Raw genomic sequence first — 27,088 nt, forward strand, 5'->3', positions numbered from 1 at the left:
ATCTAATGCTGATGATCGGGGCTTTTTTATAGATCTTGAAGGGATGTTGCAAGCCATTGGCACCCCTCATGATTTAATTTTGGGAGGAGACTTTAATCTTTTGATGGACTCAGTCCTTGATCATAGTGAAGCAAAAGTGTGTAAGCCCCCTAGAGCAACACTGACGCTTCACAGGATGTATAAAAATCTCGGTCTCACAGATATTTGGACACGCATCTGGTAGAGACTATACATTCTAGAATATAATTTTTTTTATATATCAAAATCCCTCATTTCATCTGTTGTTGATTGCTTAATTGGAAACATTTTAGTCTCAGATCATGCCCTGGTGAGTTTAGAGGTGTTGCCATATACGGAGAAAAAGAAATCATATAGCTGGCGCCTTAATGTATCCTTTTTGCAAAATCCTGATTTCCAGCAAATGTTAAAGACTGAAATCAGTGTTTATATGGAGACTAACTGGTCCTCGGTATCCTCTGTGGGCGTGGCTTGTCAGGCACTTAAGACGGTTCTTAGAGGTCGGATCATACAGTATGCCTCATTCACCAAAAAATCCAAAGCACGAGAACTCGTGGAGTTGGAAGGAAATATTAAAAGTGCAGAGGCAGAGCTGAAGCGCCGTATGTCATCTGATGGCCTCAGAGAATTGACCCAATTAAAATATAGATATAATACTATTTTGTCGCAGAAAGTGGAGTTTTGGTTATTCAGGGTAAGACAGTCATACTTTGAGTCGGGCAACAAAGCAGGGAAGCTTTTGGCTAGATATATAAAGCAGAGAGAGTCTTTTTCTACCATTCCCTCAGTGAAATCTGCTGGTGGTGAAATTTTTACCTCAGCCATTGATATTAATAATGCCTTTAAAGAATTCTATCTTGATCTTTATAGTTCCACGTCTTTGTCTACTGATGAAGACATTAGAAACTTTGTGGAACCATTAGATCTTCCTAAACTGAAGACTGAGCAAAAAAACGCTCTTGATTCTGAGATAACCTTGGAGGAGCTTGACGAGGTAATTAAGTCCTTACCTACTGGCAAAGCTCCGGGGCCAGATGGTTTTGCCGCAGAATTTTTTAGATCCTATGCTACAGAATTGGCTCCCCTTTTGTTAGAAGTTTATACTGAATCATTAAAGAATGGAAAGCTTCCCCCAACCATGACACAAGCCCGGATCAGTCTGATTCTTAAAAAGGACAAAGATCCAAGCGAGTGTAAAAGTTACCGTCCAATCTCCCTGATCCAACTAGATGTAAAAATTGTCAAATATTTTGGCCAACCGATTAAGTTATGACATCTCTTACACATATAGATCAGGTGGGGTTTATTCGGGGCCGCAGCTCTTCTGATAACATCAGGCATCTCAGGTGGGGTTTATTCGGGGCCGCAGCTCTTCTGATAATATCAGGCGTCTCATCAATATCATGTTTTCAGTAGTGAATGGTCTCCGGTAGCTGCCATCTCACTTGACGCCGAAAAGGTGTTTGATATGGTAGAATGGGATTATCTTTTTTAGATTTTGGAAATGTATGGGTTCGGGAGTACATTTATTGGTTGGATTAAGTTACTTTATAAACACCCTATAGCAGTGGTACAAACAAACGGATTAATTTCAGATTATTTTACTCTGTATAGGGGCACTCGTCATGGTTGCCCTCTTTCCCCATTATTGTTCTGTCTTGCCCTGGAACCATTAGCAGCCGCAATAAGAAAGGAGGATGATTTTCCAGGGGTGATTGTGGGAGGTGTGGCGAATAAGCTTCTGCTTTACGCAGATGATATTTTATTATTCATCTCCGACCCCACTAGATCCATACCTTACCTCCATAGAATTATTCATTCCTTTACAAAGTTCTCAGGATATAAAGTCAATTGGTCTAAATCCAAAGCTTTGGCTTTGACAGCGTACTGTCCAGTAACGGCCTTCCAGCCGGGCACCTTCCAGTGGCCCAAACAGGGCATTAAGTATTTGGGAATTTTATTCCCAGCAAATTTGCCTGATTTAGTCAGAGTTAATTTTGATCCCTTAATAAAAAGGTAAAAAGGTTTTCAAATGATGTGGACAGGTGGGCTTCATTACACTTATCGATGATTGGGAAGGTTAATGTACTTAAAATGAATTGTATTCCAAAATTCAACTACCTGTTACAATCTCTCCCTATAGATGTCCCCCTCTCTTATTTCAAGCAATTTGATAGCATACCGAAGTCCTTCATTTGGAATGGTAAGCGTGCCAGGTTAAACTTCAATAAGTTACATAGGCCGATTGACAAAGGTGGGTTAGGCTTACCCAAGATTTTGTTTTATTATTATGCATTCGGTCTCAGATATTTGGCTCATTGGTCGCTTCCACCTGAGAGAGCCCCTCCTTGGTTTTGTATTGAAAAGGAAGCTCTTGCCCCTCTCGCCTCTGCATAGCCTTTCGATCAAATTAATCAGAGAAGTCACACCCCATTTACACTCAATATGGACAAAAGTGTCCAGAGTGTTTAATTTGGATATTTATTTAAACGTAGCCTCGAGCATATGGCAGAACCCTAAACTATGCATTAATAAGTCCCCTTTCTGTTGGTCAGATTGGATTATGAGGGGGGTTAATACACTCGGTGGCCTATATTTACATTTACATTTACATACATTTATGCATTTGGCAGACGCTTTTATCCAAAGCGACTTACAGTGCACTTTTTACAGGGACAATCCCCCCAGAGCAACCTGGATTTAAGTGTCTTGCTGAAGGACACAATGGTGGTGGCTGTGGGAATTGAACCAGCAACCTTCTGTTATGTGCATTAGCCCACTACGCCACCACCTATATGAGAATGGAGTATTGAGAACTTTTGAAAATTTGGTTCAAAATTTTGGCATTCACAGGTCATAATTTTTTTTTAAGTATTTACAGCTGCGCCACTTACTCTTCACTGTTTTTGGGAGTGGCACGCACCCCCCTAGAGTGGCAGATACTCTGGGAGTGGTGATTACTGCTTTTGGAAAAGGTCATGAGGCATCAGTGTATTACTCCTTGCTAATTCAGAGTCTGGGGGACAGAGCTTTAAATTCCCTCAAAAGATTATGGGAGGAAGATTTCAATTTGTTTTTGGAGGAGGGAGTGTGGGCTAGGATTCTTAAAAACGTCAAGTCTGCATCTAGAGATGCAAGAGTGTGCCTTATGCCATTTAAGATTCTACACAGATTTTATTGGACCCCTTCTAAATTGTATAGGCTTGGTTTTAAGGACACACCCACCTGCTGGCGATGCCATTTAGAAGATGGAGACACCACCCATGTTTTTTGGGGGTGTCATAAGATACAGGAGTTCTGGTTGAAGGTCCAGAATTTTATGGCCGACGTATTGGGTAATCAGATCTCCTTTTGCCCCAGGCTCTGTATTTTGGGTGATGGGGCGGTCATTGATGTAGGAGATAAGTACATGAAGAATTGGATCCTGGTTTCGTGAGTGGTGCGAGGAGATAGGCAGGGTGGCAGCTTTCAAAGAGGTGTCGTGTAGAAGGCTGGGGATCTGGGATTCATTTTATGGGAAATGGGGCAGTTATTTGACATTTTTGGGGGACTCTCGGGGAGGGACTGTGGAGAGAGAGGCGTAGTTTGAGATGTGTATGATTATTATATATTTTTTATTTTATAAATTTTTTCTGTGTGTGTGTACTTATGTGAGACCACGAGGATGTTCGTAGGGGGTCGGGTGGGGTTGTTGATTGGGGAGGGGTAGTAGTGGGAGTTAAATGTTGATTCATTGTATATATGTTTTGTTTTTCTTTGTCATTTCTATGACTCAAATAAAAATGTTAATCTTAAAAAAAAATAACTTTTTTCAAATAGTGATCGTGCTGTTTTTTACATCAGTAATGTCCTGACTATACTTTGTGATCAGTTTGGTGAATTAAAGTACCAATTTCCTTCAGAAACACAAAATCTGTCCATTATTCCAATCTTTTGCCCACCAGTGTATACAAATTCATAAGAAGTTTAAGGGTGAAGGAAGACTGACTTGGTTACATCATTCACAGTACGTCATGGGAGTGGCCGATGACTCTGATTCCGTTTTGTGGCTTTCGTTGGCCACGGTTCTCTGATTGGTGGATCTTTCACTGCTGTACCATGGGCAACATAGTTGTTTACCATGAATTAAGCCATCAAACACGATTTTTAAACAACGAAGTTGAAATAACGCAGACAGATGGCTCCAATGGAAGCATATACCATCGATTAACAACCTCGCAGCTCACGGTAGGTGTCTTTGAAGTTTTTTTTATCCCCTTTTCTCCCCAATTTGGAATGCCCAATTCCCACTACTTAGTAGGTCCTCGTGGTGGCACAGTTACTCCCCTCAATCTGGGTGGCGGAGGACAAGTCCCAGTTGCCTCCGCTTCTGAGACCGTCAATCTGCACATCTAATCACATGGCTCATTTTGCATGACACCGCGGAGACTCCCAGCATGTGGAGGTTCATGCTACTTTACGTGATCCACGCACAATTTACCACGCGCCCCATTGAGAGTGAGAACCACTAATCGCGACCACGAGGTCCTCATTACCCCATGTGACTTTACCCTCCCTAGCAACCGGTTCAATCTGGTTGCTTAGGAGACCTGGCTGGAGTCACTCCCTTGATTCAAACTTGTGACTCCAGAGGCGGTAGTCAGCGTCAATACTCGCTGAGCTACCCAGGCCCCCCTGTCTTTAAAGGTTTATAAGTTATTGTTGAAAATCAATTCATCAATGGGAATAAATTAATGGGATTTTTACTTCCGGAACCAGAGTGTTGCGCTCTATTAATGTAATACCCTTATTACCTCACAAATCCTTGCATGACACATTACAAAATTAAGGTGAACAAGAACATTTATGACCGATTAATATTTCTTGTTTATTAATGTGGTAAATGTTTTATGAAATACTTTATACATAAGGACAAAATTAGGTCAGGCAGAGAACAATTTCACTGCATTTTAATAAGAACACAGGTATTATTATATTAGGTAAATATGTTAAGGTTAAGGAACTGTTTTGTTGATTTTATACTCTACCAGTCTAAATTTTGGACACAATTGACTGAATTTGTTTCTCATGATCTTAGAAAGCTAAGGACCCTAAGGAAGCCATATGTTTAAAAGGTTGACAGTGTCAAAGGCAAAAACGCATGTGAACAGATCGCATTTGATGCTAATCCGTCCTGTATGAATCCCGGCAGCAGTGAAGCACCACCCCCTCCTGTCAATCAACCGCTGCGCTAAAACAAGTTTAAACTTTGCCGTTTAAAAGCTGCTTTAAAAGGAAATAATCGTCCAATCTGAAAATTTTAAAAAGCAGATACATACACAATCACCAGAGCTTCACGGAGTGTGTTTGATATCAACACAGATGACAAGCACAAACACCTGAAGTTCCTTTAATACAGGTAATCCACTTAAATAATGGATAATTCTGCTTTACATGTTGCGTTTGTGCTTAGATTAAATTTCAACCGCATCAGGGAGAAATAGCGCAGTTTTTTTTTCCCGCACTTTCTTTGTCTTTTCTGACTTGTATTTTAATATCATGCAGTAACACACTGACATAGTGATTGATGTATGTCGTCATGAAACAGAGACCCTCCTCTCCAAAACCGAACACAAGTGGTCACAGGAGATGCATTTAAGTGAGCAGGTGTAAACAGCGATGTGTCTCACCTGACCACATGTGATCGGATCACCCGAGATGCATCTTAATACCAGGTGGAAATGGGGCCATTGAGAACACAAACAGGACATACATACACCTTGTATATTTAAGACATGTGGTGCTTATCCAGCATTCATACAAAGTAGGCTATATAATCAAGGATACACCATCCAATGAATGGTCCATTTTATCATACATGTTCAAGGTAAGTTCCATTATTTCAGTTTGCAAACCCTAGAAGGTGACCTCAAAAGCAATTCCACTTCCTTATTGTCCAACCATTACACAAGAAGATGAGGAAGTGTCTCAGTGTAATTAACATCATCAGGGAATTCGTTGAAGGTTGAGGTGACATGCAAATATTCTTTGTTTATTTTTTTTATTTGTGGTGTTGGCCAAGGCATCACTATTACTATTGCTCATACTTAGTTTTAGGGATTTGCTCAAATTTCTAACCTTGGTGCATCACTCATCCCTCATCACTTGTGCTACTACAAACCTGAAGGATACATCAAATTGTGCAGCTTGTTGAAGAGAGGTGTGCTATTACTATTCGGCTTTTACACATTCGGCAGGTGATAAAACAGGCAAAAAACAAAACAAAAGAACAAAAACAAAATACACTTAAATTAGGGACCTAAGCCATATCTAGGAACCAGAATATTATAGACACTTGGGGGTGGACTCTTTTGACTTGAGCAAGCCAGCAATTAACCAGCAACTACCCGGAACACCATACTAACTGTAAAGCGTGTGCTTACAAACACCCAGAACACCCAAGAACTGCGGTGGCAAATTTTGTTCTGGCATGCACCACTCAGATTTTCTTAAAAAAAACATTAAAATATAGTTCATGCTTACAGTGCAATTAAACCTTTATTTCTAAAACAAAACTAATATTTTATGTATTATGCATCAACAATTCTATTCAAACGAGCTAAAAATTTAAATGCTCATATAGAGTGATGGTCACATATGCCTTTCCGCAGGCAAAGATGGCATGGGCGGAAGTTCAGCGTGTGTGAAAACAGCAAAAATATACTTGTCAAGCAGCCTCTTTTTAATGCTGCACTTTACACTCTGTGAGACTTAAGTTAAACAAACTCACTGCTAAAATTATACCCTTGTCCATTGTGAATATTCAGTGTAGCTGTCTACGAAGCACCGCCCACACAGAGGTCACTGCCAAACCAAGCAACTTCCCATTGGTCAACGCGGCGAATTCGGCTGTCAAAGTTCACCAAACTTGAACTCCACGAGGGGAAATTCTTCACCACCGGAAGTACAAACTCACAATCGCACAGATTCCTCATTTAGATGACTGCATTTTGCTGCCGGAATTTCGTTGCACAAAGGAATGTGTAATTGTGCCTATATAAACTCTACATTTGTACTTCAGTCAATAGGCTAAGTTCCTTGATGGGCCAAACTGAGAAAGTGATAGAAGAGTCAACTAACTGTCTCCATGTTGCAAAACTAACCTGGTTCTCTCTATATCTCCTTCTCTGCCCCAATTTATGGCTCCCCGGTGAACTTCACAAGTTGATGGTTGCTGCAATAATTACCATTTTAGATGGACCATCACTGACTCTGGAAACACACTGCCATTCAATTAAGGTGGACACACACCATGGGGCTAAATGGGTCAAGGTTTTATAGCTGATCTTGTGGCCAAATTAAGGGATAACTCTTTGGCTCTAGAGTTCTTTACTCCACAATCCCTCCTTTCTGTCTCAGTTCATTTCTGTATTGTCCCTTGTTTCTTTCATGTATCTCTTTCGTTTTCTGCCTAACACACTCTAACACCTCTATTGTCTCACCGAATTCTTTCCTCATTTAACACACTGCCCTACGTGCCCTCGTTACAGTGAGAGCTACTCTCCTTTCTCGATTCTGCACTCATGTCATTGCCTCACTTTTCAGCCTTGTAATTATAAAAGATGTTTCTGTCTACCAACCCTCTTCTTTCTAATATCTAAGCCCTGTTTCTTTCTGAATGGTTAACTACTATAGTACTTTGCACTATAGACGCTCTGTCCCTCGTTCCTCTTCTCTTCAATCTCATGTTTATTTAATCCAGTCTTCCTCCAGCACTGTTCTTCTCTCAGGAGTATGGAGAGATCTCAATAATTCAGCAGGCTCTCTGAGGTATGCTGGGCTAGCAGGGCACCAATCACTGGACATAGGGAAACTTTCAGCATGAGAACTTGCCCCACTTACTCCATAAGCAGACTGATAATCAGCAATATCAACCCAAAGCACTACTTTCCACAAAGTGTCGCTCACTCCTGAGAATGCGATCATCTATATCATGGATGTCAAACACACTGCCCACAGGCCGAATACAGCAAGTCCGGCCCGTGAGAGGATTTGAGAAGACAATTTAAAATTAGGCCCAAATTATGCCACACATTTATTATATCTGTCTGATATATTATTTCATTTTTGGAATAGTGTTGCATGTTATAATTTGAATCTTATTTCAGTAGACTCTTTCTTTTAATTACACACAATCTGTGGGTGACAACTGTCCAAGAGCTACATTCCCACTTTGGCATTTATGCAAGTTGCTCACAGCAATAATTACAACATGGACAGGAAACATATTAGGGCTAAAAAGTAAATATCTAAATGTTTCCATATCTTCACTGAAAAATTCAGTGTTCCCCTATATGCATTCATCAACGGCGCACTACCGCTGTTTTTTTTTTATCATACAGTATCATACAAATGTTAATAACATTCATGTCACACAATTATGCTGCTGTAGTAGGCCTAAATGTTACAGCACACATCAGTGCCAATGTACTGGTTTGCATCATACTCCCACACACAACATTTACCATCTATACACAATGTCTAATACTTCATCTTTAATTTATGTACATGTATAATAAATTATTTTGCTGCCATATTGCCACATAATTAAAAAATGTCATTGTCCATTACAATCCAATTGATCCCAAATTCATATTGGTTCTCAATTAAATTCCTATTAAATTAATTGAATCATTCTGTGCATATAGAGTATATTCTGTATATGATTAATTTTCCACTGAAGCAGGCTCACTATCAAAAGGGGCTCTTTAATGCAGCATAACTTTCTTTATTGCTAGCTGAATCAACTAGCTCTGAATCTGAGTCTTTGAACATTGAATATTTCTCATGGATCTTCCAATTTAATTTTCATTACAAAAATGGAGCCCTGCAGTTTGCCAAACTCAGTTTACATTTCTGCCAAACTAGTATCGAAGGCAACTGGTGTACTGTTATAATTATCTTACCAATAACAGTCAGCTAATGCAACTAATGCAAAAGTAACAGGGTTTTTCTGCGATGCTATTCTGTAAATGGCTTACACATTGTCTTACAAAAATGCTGTATAGGCTTAAATGGTCAAATTATTATAATACATAATTTGTCATCTTAAGCAAACAGCATTTATTTTTATTTTTTTTGTAGAAAGAAATGTGCAATAACATCATCTCTGTGCACACACACTGCATTTTTATTCGACATGGTAGAGTATCTGCATTTCTTTTAGTGAGATCACCGCATTAAACCAGCTCAACCAGCTCAATACATGCACTGTGATTCCAATAACATACAGCCTGCATGTAAAATTCAGACAGCTGCCATTACACTCAAGTACTCTTTCTTTTTTTTTTTTTTTTTTTTCTTTTCTCCCCTTTTCTCCCCAGTTTGGCATGCCCAATTCCCAATTCCCAGTCCTCATGGTGGTGTAGTGACTCGCCTCAATCTGGGTGGCAGAGGACGAATCCCAGTTGCCTCCGCATCTGAGAGAGTCAATCCACGCATCTTATCACGTGGCTAATTGAGCGCATTACTGCGGAGACCTAGCGCATGTAGAGGCTCATGCTATTCTCTGCAGCATCCACACACAACTCACCACGTGCCCCACCGAGAGCGAGAACCACATTATAGTGACCACGAGGAGGTTAACCCAATGTGACTCTACCCACCCTAGCAACTGGGCCGAATGGTTGCTTAGGAAGCCTGACTGGAGTCACTCAGCATGCCTTGGATTCGAACTAGGGACTCCAGGTGTGGTAGTCAGCGTCTTGGCTTGCTGAGCTACCCAGGCCCCCCTTCACTTGTTCTTTCTTAATGACTGTCCAGTTATCTGACTGCTGTCTGTGCCTTGACTCTTTCTTGCTTTATCCATTTATCTTTCTCCCTCTCTCTCTCCCTCTGTCTCCATAGATACGCAGACAGCTATGCCTGTCCCTGCTTCAGCCAACTGTTCAGGGATTGAAGCTTGCAGGAAGTAGGTCAGCCCGTGTTGCACTTGGCACAAGGTAACAGCAGCCAGTGCATTAAAACATAAATTTTGGATTAATGTTTAGCTAACATCCAAGCAGACACCATAATACATCCCACAACAAAGATTCTATGAAGTGTGTGGGTTTTGTTTTGGGAGGCTGGAGGTGGATGTAGCACTTTATTAACAAGGAAAAACAGTCACCCAGTCTGGTGTGTGAGAGAATTAGCATAAAGGTAAATAAGGAAGCCAAGGCATTGTTCACACTACACCCAAATTCTTTAGGACTGACTGTCTGCACTTTCAAATTCACTTTAAAATACAATATGACCGTTCAAAATAAAATGGATTTCTAAAGATCTGGGCCCGTATTCACAAAAAAATCTTAAGGCTAAAAGTAGCTCCCAATGCGGAAATTTTGGAGCAAAAATTAGGGGCGTGTCACTCCTAAATTTAGGACTCGTAAATTGTTCATATACTCCCCCAGGTTATTGTTATAAATATGAGCCTCATCTGAAGAGTCAAGGAGGTGGGGTTGCTACAATTTACAGTGAAGTTTTTGGTGTTACTCAGAGGACAGGATATAAATGTAAATCTTTTGAACTAATAATGATTAATGTGACACCGTCAGATTTTAAGTAAAAAATCTGTCGTTTTTGCCCTTGCAACAGTACATAGATCACTCGGGCCGTACTCTGGTTTCCTTGGTGAATTTGCATATTTTCGATCAGATCTAGTAGTTAATGAAGATAGAGCTTTAATTGTTGGTGAATTCAACATTCACATAGATAATGAAAATTACACATTGGGATTAGCATTTATCGATATTCTCAACTCTCTTGTAGTCAGACAAAATTTGACAGGACCATTGCCATAATCATACGCTAGATTTAATTCTGTCATATGGAGTTGATGTTGATACTATAGAAATTCTACCGCAGAGCAATGACATCTCAGATCATTACCTCGTCTCTTGTTTGCTGCGATCAGCTAATGACACTCAATCTACACCATGCTATCGTTCAGGTAGAACTATTCTTTCAACCGCTAAAGATAGCTTCATTAATAAACTTCCAGATTTATCTAATAAACTCAGTAAGCCAAAAAGACAAGAAGAACTTGACGTAATAACAGAAAATATAAATACAGACTTCTTTAGCACTCTTGATAGTGTCGCCCCTCTCCAATTAAAAAAAAAAAAAAAAAGAATAAAGCCCCACACCATGGCACAATGATCACACTCATGCTCTCAAGAAAGCAGTTCGGAAAATGGAGCGCAAGTGGAAGAATACAAAATTAGAGGTATTTTGTGGTGCATGGAAGGATAGTGTCTGTTGCTACAGACAGGCACTAAAAGCTGCCAGGTCAGCATATTTTAGCAAACTCATAGAAAATAACCACAACAATCCTAGGTGCTTATTCAGTACTGTGGCTAAAGTTGTTAGGAATAAAGCATCGCATGAACCAGATATTCCGTCGCAGCGCAATAGTAATGACTTCATGAATTTCTTTACTGATAAAATTTAAATAATCAGAAATAAAATTGGAACTATGCAATCAACTGTCACAGCACCTCAGAAAACAGTGTCTCATAATTTTCCTCATGAGCAACTTCAATCCTTCGCCATCATAAGTTTTGTTAGCTCTTCATAACCTATCAAAAAATCTAAAGCCTCGACATATATGTAGATCCAATACCAACTAAGCTCTTAAAAGAGGTATTCCCTGTAAACTCAGAACCTCTTCTTAATATTATTAACTCCTCACTATCCTTGGGGCATGTCTCAAGAAACTTTAAAATGGCAGTCATTAAACCGCTTATTAAGAAGCCACAGCTTGATCCTGGAGAATTGGCTAATTACAGACCAATTTCAAATCTACCATTTATGTCGAAAAAACTAGAAAATGTAGTGTCCTCCCAACTATATTCATTTCTACAGAGAAATGGTATATATGAACAATTTCAGTCCAGATTTAAACCCCATCACAGTACAGAGACTGGACTTATCAGAGTTACAAATGACTTGCTCTTATCATCTGATCGCGGCTGCACTTCTCTTCTAGTGCTTTTAGATCTTAGTGCTGCCTTCGACATGATAGATCACGACATTCTCTTGAATATGCTGGAGAATTATATTGGCATTAGTGGGCTTGCATTAGCATGGTTTAGGTCCTATTTATCAGGCCGCTACCACTTTGTATGGGTAAACGAGCAATTGTCAAATCAAACAAAAGTGCCACAGGGATCAGTTTTAGGACCTCTGCTTCTCTCCTTATACATGCTTCCCCTGGGAGATATCATCAGGAATCATGGAATAAGTTTCCACGATACCCAACTTTATATTTCTTCTAAACCCAATGAAAATTGAAAAAAAGAGTGTATGAATTAAATCAAAGATTGTATGACCAGAAATGTCCTTCTACTCAATTCCGACAAAACAGAGGTACTAATTATTGGATCAAAAACCTCTAAAAGTAAGCCGTTGAAATATAATTTGACTCTCGATGGATGTACTGTTACATCGTCTTCTACAGCGAAGAACTTAGGTGTTATATCTGATACCAATCTATCCTTTGAAAATCAGATTTCCAATGTTTGTAGAACAGCATTCTTCCACCTCAGAAATATTGCTAAGTTATGACACATGCTCTCTGTTGCTGATGCCGAAAAACTAATTCATGCGTTCATGACCTCAGGACTAGATTATTGTAATGATTTACTGGGAGGATGTCCAGCAAGTTCAATAAATAAACTTCAATTGGTTCAAAATGCAGCTGCCAAAGTGCTGAATACAACCAAGAAATATGATCATATTAGCCCAATTTTATCGTCGCTACATTGGCTTCCTGTTAAATTTCGTATTAATTTTAAAATTCTGTTAACTACATACAAAGCTTTGAATGGTCTAGCTCCACAGTACTTAAGTGACCTTCTGACACGCTATATTCAGTCATGTTCATTACGATCACAAAATTCCGGCTTGTTAATAATTCCAAGAATATCAAAATCCACAAAAGGAGGTAGATCCTTTTCATATTTGGCTCCTAAACTATGGAATAGTCTCCCTAACACTGTTCAGGATGCAGACACACTCACTCACTCACTCAAAGTCTAGACTAAAGACTCATCTATGATACACCATACACCTAATTTATCCATCAACTCACAATTAGGCTGCTTTAGTTAGGTCTGCCGGAACCAGAAACATCTATCATGATCTATAACTCTGCATAAAATTGAATGGCATCTACGCTAATATTATTCCATGTTCCTTTCCCGAGGTTACCAGAGCCAGCCAGATCCAGCTCTGTTCCTGCTTGGTGTCAGACTCCTACGTGTCGCTGAGTGATGGCGACAAACTAAAGCTGGTGCTAGCCAGACAACACTTCAGTCTTTTGACTTCAGATGATGAACTGATGCCAACTCCAACTGTAAGACATTGGATACTTCATATGCCACTGCCTGAACCTTGGACTTAGGATGGACCCCAGCGAACCTCACCGAAATGACCTGTCGGTTGCACTTCATTGATCTCTGCCTGAATCACCTTTGTCTATTGATGGACTACACTCTTGAAATGGAATACATACGACTATCATTTAATTGCCCAAAAAAAACCTTCATCAGCCAACTAACAAAGAACAATGCATCTATAAGAAATTCTGCAGTTAATCCAGGATGGACTTCAAAAGACATTAGTCAGTAACCTTAAAGTTCATACAAATTTTTTGTTTTCCTTTTTTGTTAAACAATGGACCTTAACACTTACTTAATTTACCAATTTTAAACCATGACTTGCACTGCACACAAATAACTAATATTGGCTTTATATTCATGCTGTTTAGCCAGAGGGGAACTGGCCCCCACAGTGAGCCTGGTTTCTCCCAAGGTTATTTTTCTCCATTAACCAACATCTTATGGAGTTTTGTGTTCCTTGCCACAGTCGCATTCAGCTTGCTCACAGGGGTTCTAAATACAATTATTATTTAATTTGTATACACAATTTACAATCATATTTGATCAAACTACACAATGACCAATCTTAGACTTTATAGATATTACAGTTTAATTTTTTTGTTAATGCATGATTTCCTGTAAAGTTGCTTTGAAACATTGTGTGTTGTGAAAAGCACTATACAAATAAAAATGACTTGACTAAGAGTCATTCATGAAGCATTTTAATGCAAAAATTAGCTTCTAAACCCACAACAGCATAGAAGTTTTCCTGAGGACTTCTAAATCCCTAAGAGTGACTCACAAATTATCTGAAGCATGGCTGCTGTCGTCCATCCGCATTAAAAACAATATATTAGAATATTATTATGACATTGACCACTTAAAAAGGTATCACCTGAATCACAACTGAGTCAATGTATTTTAATAGTATAATATTATAAATATTATAATGTTGACATTGACCTTTAAAAAATATATCACCTAAATTGCGAGGGTGTTTTCATTATTGTAAACTTAGTTAAAGATGCAGGTACCTCTCCCACAAACTGAAACAACCCAATTACACCGGAGATAAAGCATTTAACAAACTGTGTAGTGTGGATGAATTGGGAATTTCTGTCATCCATCAGCAGAATAAACAATCAAACTATATATGCCCTCTCCAGACTGCATATCGTCATGACAATTCATAGCATATTTTTTCCTGTGGATGTGCACTCGCTGCAGAGAATAAAAGGGAGCATTCATGGGGAATCACGGCAATCACGGGGATACCCAGTGTTTTGATGCTGTTGATGGGATGCACGCTTGTTTCATTACATCAACACAGGATGAAAACATTTTCATCAACCGAAAAAAATATCTATTTATCTAACGTATGTATATATATCGTTGTCTGTCTTAGATGATAAATAGCGGTTCCCTGTCTACCAATCACTGTGGGTGCTTTAAAAGAGCGCTAATAATACGTTATGTCATCCACAACAACGAGGTCAACTCCACCTTACTCTCATCTTAAAATTTCCTTAGTAAAACTTGCTCTTAGCAGTTCTGTGAATAGGTTTTAAGCAAAAACTCATAGCTAGGAATTCTTTGGTGAACTAGTGGTAAGATAAAAACCTTTGTGAATACGGGCCCTGATTTTAATCAGATTTCAAACCACCAACAAATGTGGTTTGGTTCGGGTATGTAAAAATCAGATGCCGTGATTATTTTGACTACTACAGTACGAATGACAACAGACTAATCTCAAAGTGAAATCGGAAAGTAGCTTGACTTTTCTTTAGCCAAAATCGGTCTGGGCTTACCAAAATTGGAAACACTGCCCCCATTGGCCAAAGCGGTAACTGTCGTTGGGGTGGACGAAGTGTTGAGCTTCATTTTCCAGGTGTAATGTCCACAGAGGGGCACCAAAAGTTAGTTGTGAAGCGAGTTGTTTTCAGCTGTACAGAGTGTAATACTACGGAAGCTCTGAACCGCAAGGTGGAAGAAAAAAAACGGTGAAAAAAAAAAAGTGTCTCAGTTCCTTCCTGCGCCTAAGTCTTACATTTTTTTCTCTCTTCAAAAAACAATGCATGCGGTACCAACCTTGGCCACCAGGTGCCACTAACAGTAAACGTAATTTTATGTTTTTAATGCTTTCTCTGTTGCTATATAGCTGAATAATACATTTATTTATTTATTTATTTTTAAATTGAAGAGACTTTAAGACTTAGGTTCAGGAAGGAACTGAGACTATTTATTTGTATTTTTTTTTCACCGTTTTTTTTTTTTCCACCTTGCGGTTCAGAGCTTCTGTATAATGCTGACACAATACGCTTCTGGTTGTGCCACAAGTGATTGTAAAAACAAAAATGTCTAAAGGGAGATGGAGCTTGTCAGTGAGTCAGCATAATGTGGCCAATCCTATGGTACTGGAACTCTCGAAAACAACATGCCGACTTCCGGTGTGATCATGTTGATGATTACAAGGAGTCATAAATGTAAAAAAAAAAAAAAGAAAGAAAGATAATTTTTACATTTGAACAAAGACTTATTATTTCTAAAACATGATGGCTCCATCAAATTCATGCTTAATCAAATATTGTGATTGGATTAGAGAAATGTCTGTGGGATTCTGTCAGAGGAAGCTGTTATTCAGCTATTTAATGCCAGTGCTTAGAACATATGATAAATAACTAATCCTCATTGTCAAATAAACATACTATGAATCGTACATTAAGGTAATTGCCCTACATAAAGCTGTTACCCACCAATTGCATCCCTATCTACTGTTCTGGCTTGTGTAATCCAAACAGACAGTACAGCAATTCATTACCTCAGACTTAAATCATAAAAACATATCCTCTCTACCATACATCTCTCAATGACACACTGTTTTTGACAAACATCTGAAGATACCTGCACTCCACTACCATCAAACCACAAACACTCTTCGCAAAGAGCTGACAGCATTCAGTGTGTACTAGCAGTGTGTAGCTAACCAATAAAGACAGGCAGTCAGGGGAAAGCTGAACTCACTCAAGCTCATTCTTTTAGCATCCACTGGACAGAGCAAACGAAAAATGCTCACATTTGCTGACTAGACACTTCCCACGATTTCCCGTTGACCTCTCTCATCAACAAGGCATTTCCGTCCGCTGAACTGCTGCTCACTGGATGTTTTTTTGTTTTGTTTTTGGCACATTCTGAGTAAACTCTAGAGACTGTTGTGCATGAAAATCCCAGGAAATCAGCAGTTACAGAAATACAAACCAGCCCGTCTGGCACTAACAATCATGCCACGGTCAAAATCACTGAGATCACATTTTTCCCCATTCTGATGGTTGGTGTGAATATTAACTGAAGCTTCTGAACCGTATATGCATGATTTTATGCACTGCACTGAATATATATTATAGAATGGAGCAATGGAAAAAGGTAATGTGGTCTGATGAGTCCAGATTTACCCTATTCCAAAGGGATGGGCGCACCAGGGTAAGAGGGGAAGTGCATGAAGCAATGTACGCGTCACGCATAGTGCCCACTGTACAAGCCTCTGGAGGCAGTGTTATGATCTGGGGTTGCTTCAAATGGTCAGGTCTAGACTCAGCAACGTTATCCGGCAATAAAATGAAGTCAGCTGACTACATGAATGTACTGAATGGCCAAGTTATCCCATCAATGGATTTTTTCTTTCCTGATGGCATGGGCATATTCCAAGATTCATCGGGCTCAAATCGTGAAAGAGTTTTTCAGGGAGCATGAGGAATCATTTTCACACATGAACTGGCCACCAAAGGGTCCTGACCTTAACCCCATTGATTGACTGTCTTTGGGATGTGCTGGAGAAGACTTTATGAAGTGGTTCGACTCTCCCGTCATCAATACAAGATCTTGGCCAAAAATGTATGCAACTCTGGACGGAATTAAATGTTGTGACGTTGCATGTGATGAATGCACGCCATAATCAAAGCTAAAGGTGGTCTAATGAAATTATTATTGTTAATTATTATTATTATTATTGGCCAGGCAGTGTATATTATGCACATCTTTCCTTGCCAAGATCTCAGAATTTGTTTACACCAAATAAAGAGCAAAACATGAATCCTCATTCCTAGCCTTGAGACATCTAGTGTGAACTATTGAAATGAATTTCACCTTATCATAAGGTCCTGCTATCCTAAGGTTTTGCTTTCTTCTCCCTTCTATTCACATTCAGAACCAAATGGTGAACACTACAGTAGGGCTGGGTGATAGGACAATGTTATCAGATATCAACGATGTCTTGCAAAGATCCCGATGCCAATTGCGACACTCAATTGACAATATCGGGAAATGGCAAAACTGTGGATTTGGGAAGTCGCTAAATATATTAAACAGTGGCCAGGGTGTGAAACTAGCGCCCGCAAAATGTGACAAAGCTGAATCCAGTTCGCAAGCTCCTTGTCCAAATTTATTTCATGCGAGGGTAATTTTGCTCATCTACCCGCAAAAGGCGGACGACCTGTAAGATGTCTCGGAGTGACACATGACAAGAAATGCTGTTAGTCACAAAGACACGCGCTTGAAGAAACACTTTATTATATTTTTAAGAACAGACAAACAGGGGGGCCTGGGTAAGCTCAGCAAGCAAAGACGCTGACTGCCACACCTGGAGTCGCAAGTTCTAATCCAGGGCATGCTGAGTGACTCCAGTCAGGCTTCCTAAGCAACCAATTGGCCCGGTTGCAAGGGTGGGTAGAGTCACGTTGGGTTAACCTCATCGTGGTCGCTATAATGTGGTTCTCCCTCTTGGTGGGGCGCATGATGAGTTGTGCGTGGATGCCACGGAGAATAGTGTGAAGCCTCCGCACGTGCTACGTCTCCGTGCTAATGTGCTCAACAAGCCACGTGATATGATGCGCGGATTGACCGTCTCAGATACAGATGCAACTGAGATTTGTCCTCCACCACCCGGATTGAGTCGAGTCACTACGCCACCACGAGAACTTAAGAGTGCATTGGGAATTGAGCATGCCAAATTGGGGAGAAAAGGGGAGAAAAGGGGAGAAAGGCCCCCCCCCCCCAAAAAAAGAAAAAAAAAGAACAGACAAAAGAAAAGCAGTCAATGCTCGTGTCTGATTCGCTGTTTGTTCAGAGGCATGCAGCGCATTTAAAGAGTTTTCACTCTTTTTTTTTGCAAGAATAATGTCATCTATGAGAATGCTGCAAATGATCTCTGATCATCTCAGGAGGTGCTGTGAGTTTAGTTCACTTTATCTCCAAGTGGTTAGCATACATTATGAATGCAACTCTGCAGGTTTAATAATATATATCTTTGTACTGAAGAAACAAAGACGAAAGTGATTAAATCATAAAGTAATACAAGACATGTTCACCTTGAATCTAAAATTGAGTTCTATTTTATTTTCTTTAAGCAGTATTAACTGTATTACCAAAACACAATACAAACACAAATTCGATATAAGAACACACATTTGGCAGCATTATTTTGGGAACACAAGGACATTTATTATGCTTATTTATTATGATTATTATTATCTTTACATTTATAATTGTCTTTAGTTCTTCATTTTTAGGCTATTAGTAATTTTTCACCTGTTGACGTTGACGAATCCTTGCATGATGACAAATGGAGCCGTTGGAGACGGTAAATGTTTGGATTTGGGGAATAATAATACATTATTACCTTTATTAAAAACAAAAATAATAAAAATAAAAAAATTTGACCACTTCCGTTATTTTATTGCTTTTTTCGTTTAGTTTAAAGTGCAATTTGACTTTTAGAAATGTTTTTGTTTATGTCTTTCCTGTTCCAAAAACATTTACTGACCCTCGGTACGGAGGGTTGACGATATAATCGTATATCGCGATGAGGCGATTATCAATAAAATAATTTTTACATATCGCCCAGCCCTAGACTACAGTCCCTTGCCACTAAGCAAAAGTATCATATTTCTTGATGGTTTTACGCCAGTGACATGTCATATACCAGAGCTTTTGCATATGACTTGTTTGTTATAGTGCATTTGTGCCTTAGGAGAAGCTAAACCTACGTTGATTCAAAGCACAAGCACTCTGGTGAACATCAGAGATAAAATGATTCTCATCTCAAGCAAGTTGTGGAAACAACCATCACCCTACTAACAGGTTGTTTAGACACACCCTTAACTTGCTTGCAATGTGTGGTCTCACACACGACCACAGTCGAAGAGTTTCCTAAACACCTGTTACTAGATGATCGACTGTCACCACAACTTCCAGAGTAAATGTGCGTACAAAAATATAATAGAGAGGGCCTGATAGTTATGAACGTGTAACACTGAATGCACCTGAGCATAATTTCTTTCGTAAATATGTTGCATATTTTTCAACAGCTCAATCCGTGACTGACGCCCGTCTGCTCTCGTGTATCTCTCGCGTACAAAATAAAAACACCTCAAGGCCTAAATCTAAAAAACACGGCAATTTTAATTCGAGACCTCTCTAAACAAAGACATTCTTACCGGCCCCCTTCGCTTTAAAGTCACGTTCTTCCACAGGAGAAGGTGTAGCTGGTGAAGAAATCCCATTTTTTATTAGTTGGACAATCGGTCCTGCTAAAGTCACAATTATAACCTATTCATCACAGTGTTGCTTTTTTGATATCCTGCTGTCAGCATTTTGTCCTCGCCGACATGTGGCAAAGCCAAACATCCTGTCATAAGAAGGCTGGGTTTGTGAACAAAATGATATTTTGGTAGCAGCAGATGAAGATATTCGCATGTCATTGAGCAGTGGGCGGAGATACTTCTGTCAGCTTCAGCCAAACGTTGCGAAGAGTACAAACGTTTCTTACAGCTATAGTAATCTGACCGTATTGAGCGCGCGACCGATGATCAGATGTGATTTTTATGGAAATCTAGTGGCTGCTTCCACTGGATTACTGATGCACTACTGAATCCTCATCACTCTGCGACGCCTGGCTATTAATAGAAACTCCATCGATGTGAAAACATTTTTAATCGCACCAGGATCTTTACTTCTGGGATTGAAGTAATCCCTACTAGTTGATGTTCTGACTACACGCACTAGACCACAGTTGTGGCTGTTATGGAAAGAATGAAATCAACTGTCTAGATCAAAGTATGTTATTATAACCGACGGACGGAGTAACCCTTGAACAATGTTGAGAGTGAGACAAGCGAATAGCTCCCTCTGCAGCACAGCACTACAGTGTTTTATTATGTTAAATCTACTAGTCAAATCCTTCAAGCAACGATTTGTTTAAAAAAAAAAAAAAAAACAATACATTGTGACAATTTAATTACTCAGAGCTTTGTGAAAGTCTATTTTTGAAAGATTAAATTATTTATTTCATAACTGGCTTCTGTTGTTTTTGTGTGGTGCTGTTTTTTGGTCACAGAAAGATTGATATGACAAAGAACACTAATTTCATTGGTGGCATCAGATACTTTATGTTTAAAATGTGCAATGATATATTTTAAACTACATTTTAGATGGGAAAGGGTAAATTTTTTTGGACTTTGGTGTCTTTTGAAATTTAGATTAGTGTTAACATGTGGTCTTGGCATAGGTGAATTACGGACCAGGCCAATGGGGCCAGTGCCCAGGGACCCTTGACTACCAGGGGGGTCCTGGGCTGCAAGGTCTCAAGGCCCATCAACTTTGAAAACAAATTTTTATATATGCTTAAATATGTGGGCCCCACAACTTATGCAAGGCCCCCTCAACAGAGCCCTGTGACTATGATGGCCCCCAGCGCTCTTATAGGACCCTTTTGCCTTCCTGTTTCTAATTACATTTTTTGAGCAACCCTTTAACCTTATAACGCCATGTGTTTCATATTTGATACATGACTGTCTAAAGCCTCTACATCATCATTACGATGTGTATGAGATGTTTACTGTCTCCTGGTGAAAGTTTTCATGCTGTACTGGAAGTGGAAGACCTTGTTATTTAATTTATTTAAACACTATTTTCTCACCCACACCCAGTGGCGAATTCTCAGGGCCAGCAGAGAAGCCTAACATGCCAAAAAAATAAATATTTTTCATCCTTTCATTCTCAATCACCTTTTTGCCTATGTATTTTTAATCACTTTCCACTCTTAATTAATCTACAAACAAATAGAGAAAAATGAAAAGTTTATCCAGTCAGAATTTATTCCTTGATGCTTACAAAGCAAAGTATGACAACTGTTTCACAAATCGCATGCCCGAAGCAGCGCGTGAGTCTGAGCTCCACCCCGTCAGGCCTTCAGAATTTCTTTAAAATCCCTCAACAGCGCAAATGAATGCGCATCTAATGTCAGATTGTCAGATTCATCAGCCAATCAGATTGATTTATTTGTTCTTGGTGGGTGTGATCTTTAGAATATGTCCCGGTCGAGGCCTTCTAGCTGGCCTTGAGTGACGCAATCACGCTTTAAGTGACGTAATTTGAAAGCGAAGAGCGCCAGATCTGTCTGACAAGTCGGCTGTCATCACTACTGGTATTGCCGTTGAGAAAGAGATCCTTATGGATTTACAAACATGAAATGTTCTGCATGACCGTGTGATTGCTTAATTTATTAAACAGGAAAGGAGGGCTGATTTTCACTTCAAGCAAATTATGCACGGCCTGCCACTGCCCACACCTATTATATCACTTATTGCTTCTTATATGGCTTCTAAAGATATGCATTTAAAGCTCTGGTCACCATTCACTTGCATTGTATAGATCTGCAGAGCTGACATATTTTTCTAAAAATCTTTGTTTGTGTTCATTCACATCTTGGATGGCATGGGGGGGGGGGGGGGGGGTGCTGCGGCTTGCTAGTCATAATCCACCCCTGGGTCTTGGTGTGCTCTCTTACCAACCAAAAACAGGAAATAGTTATAGGTTCCATTTCGAAATCTTTTCAACTGCTTACCCAACTTTCAGTATGTGACTAACATTTGAATGCAAATAAGGTAAATTACAAAAGTCTAAAAATCTAACTGACTTTTCTTTTGCTAAATGAGCATCCATCCTTTAAATGTGACCAAATTGTAGACATTGTATTAATTTATTAATTTTGATAAACATAAACATTGATAAATTATAATCATATTCTGATGTATATGTTTCTTCACATGAAATGGGTATTGTTCACACTCTTTGCCAATCAGGACAGTACTGCTATTTTATTTTTTATTAATTTTATTTATCTTCAAATTTTGCACTAACCAATTAACAAAAATTGTTGCACAGACTGCACTTCTGCTGCAATGTGCAGACCAAAACATTTTAAATACAATCCACACTGCATTATTAGATATACTCACTGTTCTTTCAAACTTTGCCTCCAAAGAATTCACCAATAAATCTTTCTAGATTCAAATCCTCCCAATATTTCTTTAAAATATTATCTGTGAAATAACAGCTAGTGTCCTGATTGCCAGAACAATAGTTTGTTTTAGCCTAATGATTAGTATTCAAAAGAAACTCTGTGAAAAGGGTATGTGGTTGGAGAAATGGCTACAACATTTTGTGAGGGGCATTAAGGCGGGGCAAGACCGGAAACACTCTCAGATTATGTCTTATTTACCCACTAAGCAGTGGCACTCTACGTTCATACACGCACAACGTTAACTTCCTTTTTATGTGGTTCCTGGGCACCCTTTCTCAACCCTAGGCAAGTACATCGCTTGAGAAAATAGAAAATATCACCTCTTTAATTATTTAAATAATGTTTAGATGTACAAATAACTATGGATAGATGTGAGTTATTTGCCTTTATTGTGATTTAAAAATATATATTTGGCTATTAAAGTGGTATATTTATTTCATCCTGTTTTCTTTGTGAGGGTTTTTTTTTTTTTTTTTTTTTTTTTTTTTTTGAGAACAAACCCATGCAAAGCTAAAGTGTTGCTAAATGTTCCCACTGTCAGTTTCCTTGTTTCTCTCAAATATAACTGATGCTGTCTTGTAGGTATTGGGTAATTTACTCAGAAAAGTAATACACTGAAAATTACTAATGACTTCTCCACAAATTTTTTAATTCAGATTACTTTAGTGATTACATAAAGAAAAATTACTTATAAATTTACTTTTACATTTTTTTTTCTAAAACACTGGTAACACTTTACAATAAGGTACCATTTGTTAACATTAGTTAATGCAGTAAGGTATCATGAACTAACAATAAAAAAATCTACATTTTTACAGCATTTATAAAAATACAATTGTTCATTGTTAGTCCATGTTATTTCATTGTATATGAACTAATGTTAACATTAACTAATGAAAAACAAGTTAAGCTCAATTGACAGCATTTGTGGCATAATGTTGATTACAACAAAAAAATTATTTCATCTTGTCCATCCTTTTCTTTAAAAAAACAAATAAAAATTGAGGTCACAATGAGATACTGTTTGTGAATGGGGCCAATTTTTGTAGAGTTTAAAGGCAGAAATGTGAAGCTTATAATTTTAATAAAAGCACGTAGATTAAAACTCATATATTAAAACAGCTGTAAAGGTGTTTAAACCATAATTTTTACAATCGTTTTAGTGTTTGTTGACATTACATTGTCATGGCAACGAAGTTGTAAAATTGGATATATTGTAACTTTACACAGAAAAGGTTAGTAAGCGATTTTACCACATTAAAATCATGTTAACACGCATATTGTTTATGCCTTGTGGCTATAATTTTAAAAAAGTGAGTATTTTAATGTTTACAGATTGGCACCATTCACTTCCATTGTAAGTGCCTCTCTGTAACCCAGATTTTGGCTTTTTTTAAAGAAAAGTCAAAATTTGTTTTTGTGGTAATCAACATTATGCCACAAATGCTGTCGATTCAGCTTAACGTTTATTGAACCAGGAATATTCCTTTAAGTAATGTAATGTTAACAAATGGAACCTTTTTGTAAAGTGTTACCAAAATACGTTTTTCCACTCTTTTCCCATAATTGTCATCTGTATTTAGTCAGCACCACACATTTCTCCCTTAAAATGACTCGTTAGGGGACGCACGCCTTTCAGCTCTCACAGAAATGCAAAGAGATGTACATATTAACATAATTCATGTTTTAAATGTATTCTACATACATAATATTATTTTAGAAAAATGCGTAGCCCAAGTAATGTTGTTAAAAAGTAATTAACTGAAAGTCTGTAATTGTAATCTTATTACATGAATTTAAAATGTAATGTTACACTACTTGGTACAGATACAGTATAGTGATGAGAAAAAAAATTACATCTTGCCATTTTAGTCACTACTTTCAACAAAGTAAATTCCAAATTGATTTGATACATTTTGAGATCTGTGACCAAATCACATCTTTGTCTTCACTACAGTCTTTGTACTATGGAATTAATGAAACTTCATGGTCGTGCCCTCTATTGTCTGTTTGCCTTCATATTGCTGTATAATTTCTTATCCTGGAGTAAAAACCTACTACTCTTAAATCAAATTGGAACTAGCCAACCCCAATGTCTCCAGGAGAACATCACCATCCTCCTGTGGCACTGGCCTTTTGGAGTTCACCAAAGACTGGACAGAAATGTGTGTTTGGACAAATATGGAATCCCTGGATGCTTTCTGGAGGATAACAGATCCATCTTTGCTCAAGCAGATGTTGTGGTCTTCCATCACCATGAACTCTGGACCGGGCACTCCAAACTTCCTCTTCACCTCCGCCGTCCACCAATGCAGAAGTGGCTTTGGTTATCACTGGAACCCCCCATGAACAATCACAACCTCAGCAACTACAATGGCTTGTTCAACTGGACAATGAGCTATCGACATGATGCTGACATTTTCATGCCATATGGACAGCTTGTTTCAAAAAATTTGACTGATGACAGATACGTAATTCCAAAGAAAGGAGACTGCCTAATTTGCTGGGTGGTTAGCAAATACAAAGCCAATCAGAATCGCTCTCTAGTTTTTCAGCAGCTTATGAAACACATTCCATCTAAACTGGTAGAAATATATGGTCATTGGCCTAAGCGCCCACTCTCAGACAACAAGCTGCTTTCCTCTATATCTCGATGTTACTTCTACCTTGCCTTTGAAAACTCAATATCCACAGACTACATTACGGAGAAGCTGTGGAGAAACTCCCTTCAGGCAGGGAGTGTACCGGTGGTGCTGGGCCCACCCAGGAAAATTTATGAGTTATCAATTCCACCAGAGTCATTCATCCATGTAAATGACTTCAGTAACACAAAGGCACTGGCTACTTTCTTAAAACAAGTGGCCGCTAATAGAAAGCATTATGAATCTTATTTTAGGTGGCGCAATTACTATAGTGTTAGAACTTACACAGACTGGAGAGAGAGACTCTGTACAATCTGCATCCATTATCACCAGCTATCTAGGCATATAAAAGTGTACAATGACCTTTATAGCTGGGTCAACAGGTAACACTGCATCTGTAAACAATGTGATGTGTTTACATATTTCACACTGATTGAGATTGTAAAATTATTATTTATTTGTTTGAAAATCAATAAAATATGTGTTTGCAGCAATATATTGTTTATTTTTCTTTTATAAACTCTGTCATACAAGAGGTAGTGATGGGTAACATGTGTTGGAGGACTATATAAACAGTAAAATCAACATTTCAGTCTCAGCCACTCATACAGTACCTAAAATGACATTTGAAACTATAACATTAATTGTAAAATATATTTCAGTGCTGTTTTTTCAATATGTAGCATTTTCTTAGCTGTAATTAAGACAGAATGTTTTTTTTATTTTTATTTTTTTGTGGATATTTGTGCACTGTGCACACATTGCTCATAATGTGCTGGAACGCCTTTCCAATTCAAGTATCCACAGTTTGACAGCCTCCACCATTTTAATTTTTGAGTTCTTTTGACTTTCTCTTTTGCAAGGCCATTATTGCATGCTTCTGTATAAAATTTTTCAAAGTAATTCACTATTTTTATTTTTATTTTTCTCCCCTTTTTCTCCCCAATTTGGAATGCCAATACCATGTTACCATGGTAAGCAGTTTTTAAGACTGCCATGCCTGAAAACGTTCAGATTTTATCTGCACACAGAAAGCTAAAATGAGTCAGAATGAACCATGCCAGCTCACTCTTACAGCGTGGGGTGTTGGCAATGTGTATGCCGCAAAATGATCAGTTAAAACAAGAAAAAAAAAAATAGTTGAAACAAGCTGATTTGTGGCCTATTTAATTTATTATTACGCTATTTTGTATTTAAAGCTCTCTTTTTTATCTTCTCAATATCCTGTGTGAAACCCACCTTAAAGGGATAGTTCACCCAAAAATGAAGATTCTCTCATCATTTACTCACCCTCATGCCATCCCAGATGTGTATGACTTTCTTCTATTGAACACAAGCGAACATTTTAACAAGAATATTTCTGCTCTGTAGGTCCATACAATGAAGGTCAACAGAGTCTAAAACTTTGAAGCTAAAAAAAAGCACATAAAGGCAGCATAAAAGTAATCCATACAACATACGGTTAATCCAGGTCTTCAGAAGCGAAGGTGTGGGTAAGAAACAGATCAATAAGTCCTTTTTTAACTATAAATTCTCCTCCCTGCCCAGTCGGTGGCGATATGCACGAAGAATGCGATTCGCCAAAAACAAAAGAAGAACTCTTATGAAGAAGAGCGCTTAGGAAGGCTGTTTGAAATTGGAGATTAATATTAAAAAATGACATAAATATTGTT

General features: G+C 38.5%; 2 protein-coding genes across 4 annotated transcripts in view; one reads left to right on the top strand and one right to left on the bottom strand.

Moving 5' to 3' along the window:
- abca2 (ATP-binding cassette, sub-family A (ABC1), member 2) overlaps positions 1–20,691 on the bottom strand; it is an 83,498-nt gene extending 62,807 nt beyond the window's left edge. For 2 of the 3 annotated variants that reach the window (XM_051664768.1, XM_051664766.1), the window contains exon 1: positions 19,907–20,682. In XM_051664768.1, the coding sequence (XP_051520728.1) occupies positions 19,907–19,972 (66 nt within the window). In that variant the 5' untranslated portion in view covers positions 19,973–20,682. Of the gene's footprint in view, positions 1–19,906 lie in introns of all 3 variants that reach the window. The other variant, XM_051664772.1, reaches the window with a different exon arrangement.
- A 2,312-nt stretch (positions 20,692–23,003) lies between these two features.
- Positions 23,004–25,923, top strand: fut7 (fucosyltransferase 7). The gene is made up of 2 exons (XM_051677492.1): positions 23,004–23,058; positions 24,731–25,923. Exon 2 carries the CDS (start codon positions 24,741–24,743, stop codon positions 25,800–25,802), a length of 1,062 nt encoding a protein of 353 aa, XP_051533452.1. The 5' UTR covers positions 23,004–23,058; positions 24,731–24,740; the 3' UTR covers positions 25,803–25,923.
- The last annotated feature ends 1,165 nt before the right edge of the window (positions 25,924–27,088 follow it).

The sequence above is a fragment of the Myxocyprinus asiaticus genome, chromosome 3, assembly GCF_019703515.2.
Source record: "Myxocyprinus asiaticus isolate MX2 ecotype Aquarium Trade chromosome 3, UBuf_Myxa_2, whole genome shotgun sequence".
In the NCBI taxonomy this organism is placed as follows: Eukaryota; Metazoa; Chordata; class Actinopteri; order Cypriniformes; family Catostomidae; genus Myxocyprinus; species Myxocyprinus asiaticus.